This window comes from Crassostrea angulata, chromosome 7 (assembly GCF_025612915.1).
Source record: "Crassostrea angulata isolate pt1a10 chromosome 7, ASM2561291v2, whole genome shotgun sequence".
Lineage (NCBI taxonomy): Eukaryota > Metazoa > Mollusca > Bivalvia > Ostreida > Ostreidae > Magallana > Magallana angulata.
Window position 1 is genome coordinate 7,091,255 of NC_069117.1, and position 2,728 is coordinate 7,093,982.

At 40.2% G+C, this 2,728-nt stretch overlaps 1 protein-coding gene across 1 annotated transcript; it reads right to left on the reverse strand.

Annotated features, from left to right (window-relative positions):
• Positions 1–1,098: 1,098 nt before the first annotated feature.
• Positions 1,099–2,478, reverse strand: LOC128155239 (uncharacterized). The gene has a single exon (XM_052816849.1). The coding sequence runs from the start codon at positions 2,411–2,413 to the stop codon at positions 1,211–1,213; it is 1,203 nt and encodes a 400-aa protein (XP_052672809.1). The 5' UTR covers positions 2,414–2,478; the 3' UTR covers positions 1,099–1,210.
• Between the last annotated feature and the right edge of the window lie 250 nt (positions 2,479–2,728).

The following is a 2,728-nucleotide window of genomic DNA, read 5'->3' on the forward strand; positions in this document are numbered from 1 at the left end:
ATTGAAAACCCCTCGATCAAAGGAAGTTGATCGCACTTTGATCGGAGTATTTATTTGTATATATAAGATTCCATGAAATGTATGACAAATAGACGCATATAGACAGTTGTTCCAACGTTTTTATGCAAAATGCTTGAGTCAAGAAGAATATATTTACGGGTTTTTTTTAATGACCATCATATAGTATTAACACAAAATTGACTAATCTATTTTTTAACAGAAATTACACATATCTCTTGGAAAAACATCGCATATCATGGAAGGAAGGTGTTGTGAATAATCTTTATGACTGTGTGTAAAGTGTACGTGTCCACGGTACAAGTACTGTGGGTACCACAAGGACCCCCTTGCGGTATGCGTGGGAAGTTCGTGAGTTCACCAGCCACTCCGAGTATACGCGCTATATATAGCTGTGAGTTGTCTCGCTTTCTTTGTTGTATTACGATAATGGTGACATTTGCGTGGGTGGAACGTACGGACTATATTTATCGTAAGGAAACTACTTAGTAGTGTAATTGGTTTATTTGAAACAGTCTGTAAAAGGATGATTATATATAGGTAGACAATTTTTTGCAATACAAAATAGGAAATGTCAGAATCTATCAATGTGCTCAGTCTCAGTCCGCTTGTCTTTTTATGATTTCGTATAATTATTATATATTTGTCTTACATAAATACTCGCACATTATTTGTCTGTTATGGGCCTTAGATTAGAAATAAATATTCTGTACTGTTATGATATACTATAATGCATTTATATGACCTATACAATAGATCTCAGTAGGTACTGATAATATATGCACAAGTATTTTGTAAATTAACTATACATTTCACAGCCCATCCTTTCATGTCCGACATCATATATTTAATATGTTGGGTATTCATTCACATACTCTAAAATTTCATTTTCTTTCTTACACAGTGACCAAGCGTTTGTTGGTTGGGTTTTTAAAATAAACCTCCCGTGATACAGGGATTGAATATACTTGGTGCTTTTGGTTTGGATTAATCATTACAGGTTAATATTTAATCAGTTGTAAATATAATATGAACTAAAAAAAGATAAAGTTTTATAAAAATATAAACCAACCACTCAGATGTAATAAACAATGCCATTTTATTTGAGCACAGCGATCTACACATTTACACCAATAAATAAACATTACACCTACACGTCACACACAACAGACAGACACCCAGACAGTCTTTCTCAATCATGTTTCTCGGCGGTCACGATTAGCGAGCCGCCGACATCTTTGGCCAGTCGGATTGAGCTGCAGTCGAAGCAGGACGGAAATACGAGTTCCTTCAGGAACAGTTCGGAGAGTTCGCAGTTCTTCACTTTACTCACCCTGTTAGCTTTGATGGTCAGGGTGTTTCCCTGTAGGGAGATGACGATACTGTCTCGGTCAGGGAAGAAGTTCTCGATGGGGATACTGAGTGCCACAGACTGTCGCCGCACGGACGGAAGTCGACCAATATCTCTATAGGAGATGTCGGAGCCGGCACTGATCCCCAAAACTTTAGGGGGCGGGGTCGTGGATTTGGCAGTGTTGTTTGGCAGGTCGGGGGATATTTTGAGGGATGAGTTATTAGATGTAGGGTGAGAGGTTTGAGACTCTTGGTCCGTGGGAATTTTGGCTGAATGTGGATGATGAGATTCTATTGCATCCCTTGGAACGTTTTTAGTTGGACAACTTAGATCGTGTACACTGAATTCATTTTTGGCATCAGGATCTGTCTTCCCCACCTCTGTGGTCCACCCCACATTGGCACCACCCATTCTCCGGGGGGTCCCTGAGACAGGTGAATGAGGATGTGACTTCACTCCCATTGTGTGACGTAGGTCTGCCTCCGCATCGTCGGATTCTGAATCGGATCGACTTTCTGTCCCATTAGTGTTATCGATCACCTCTGTCCTAAGCTTTTTAGCGTGATTATTTCCCTGAGATTTTTCTGATTCTTCTGTGAGCTTCCTCTTCAGACAGCACCTCTTGCACGTATCCCCGGGGGACACCTTATGGTAGGGCGCCTGGATGACCAGTTTCCCATCGTCCGACACAAAGCTAGAAATATTGCACATGTCCACTCCCCCCGGCACAAACACAGTTCTCCTCACCTGGACCCCTCTACAGCGAGCATCGCTTTGTTTCTCCGCCGTCACAGACACCTTGTTACCACCGGAACAGTTTACTTGGATTTCCTCCGGTTTGTATCCACTTAAATCAAGCGAATGTTTCCAAACTTTTGCATTAGTTTTTAACTTTGCATCAACAGGTCGAGTTCTTCCCTTGTTTTTCTTAAATATTCTCGGAACGACTCCCTCTAAATATTTTGGTACAATGATTTCTCCTGAGTTATTATTTCCTTGAGGAACATGTTTCTCCGTGGTTTTAATTTCCACTGGAAGCATCACGGATACAATCCGTTCAGGTTCGCTTTCATTCAAAATATGAACACGAGTATTAAATCTCCAATGTTTATAAATACCACCGGCCTACGTCAGACAGACCATTGACGTCACACTCATTTATCGACGAGCAGGTACTTTACCAGAAGGCGTTAAGTAAAACCCCGAGACCTTTCGAACGTCTCGCTATAAATAGAAACCATTTTCCTTTTCCCTTTATAGAAACCAATGTTTTTTTCCTTTCTCTCTTTTTGTTGGGTTTGCGTTTTAATGAGTTAAATAATTGTAACTAACGTGATATTGATTAATTTATAGTGT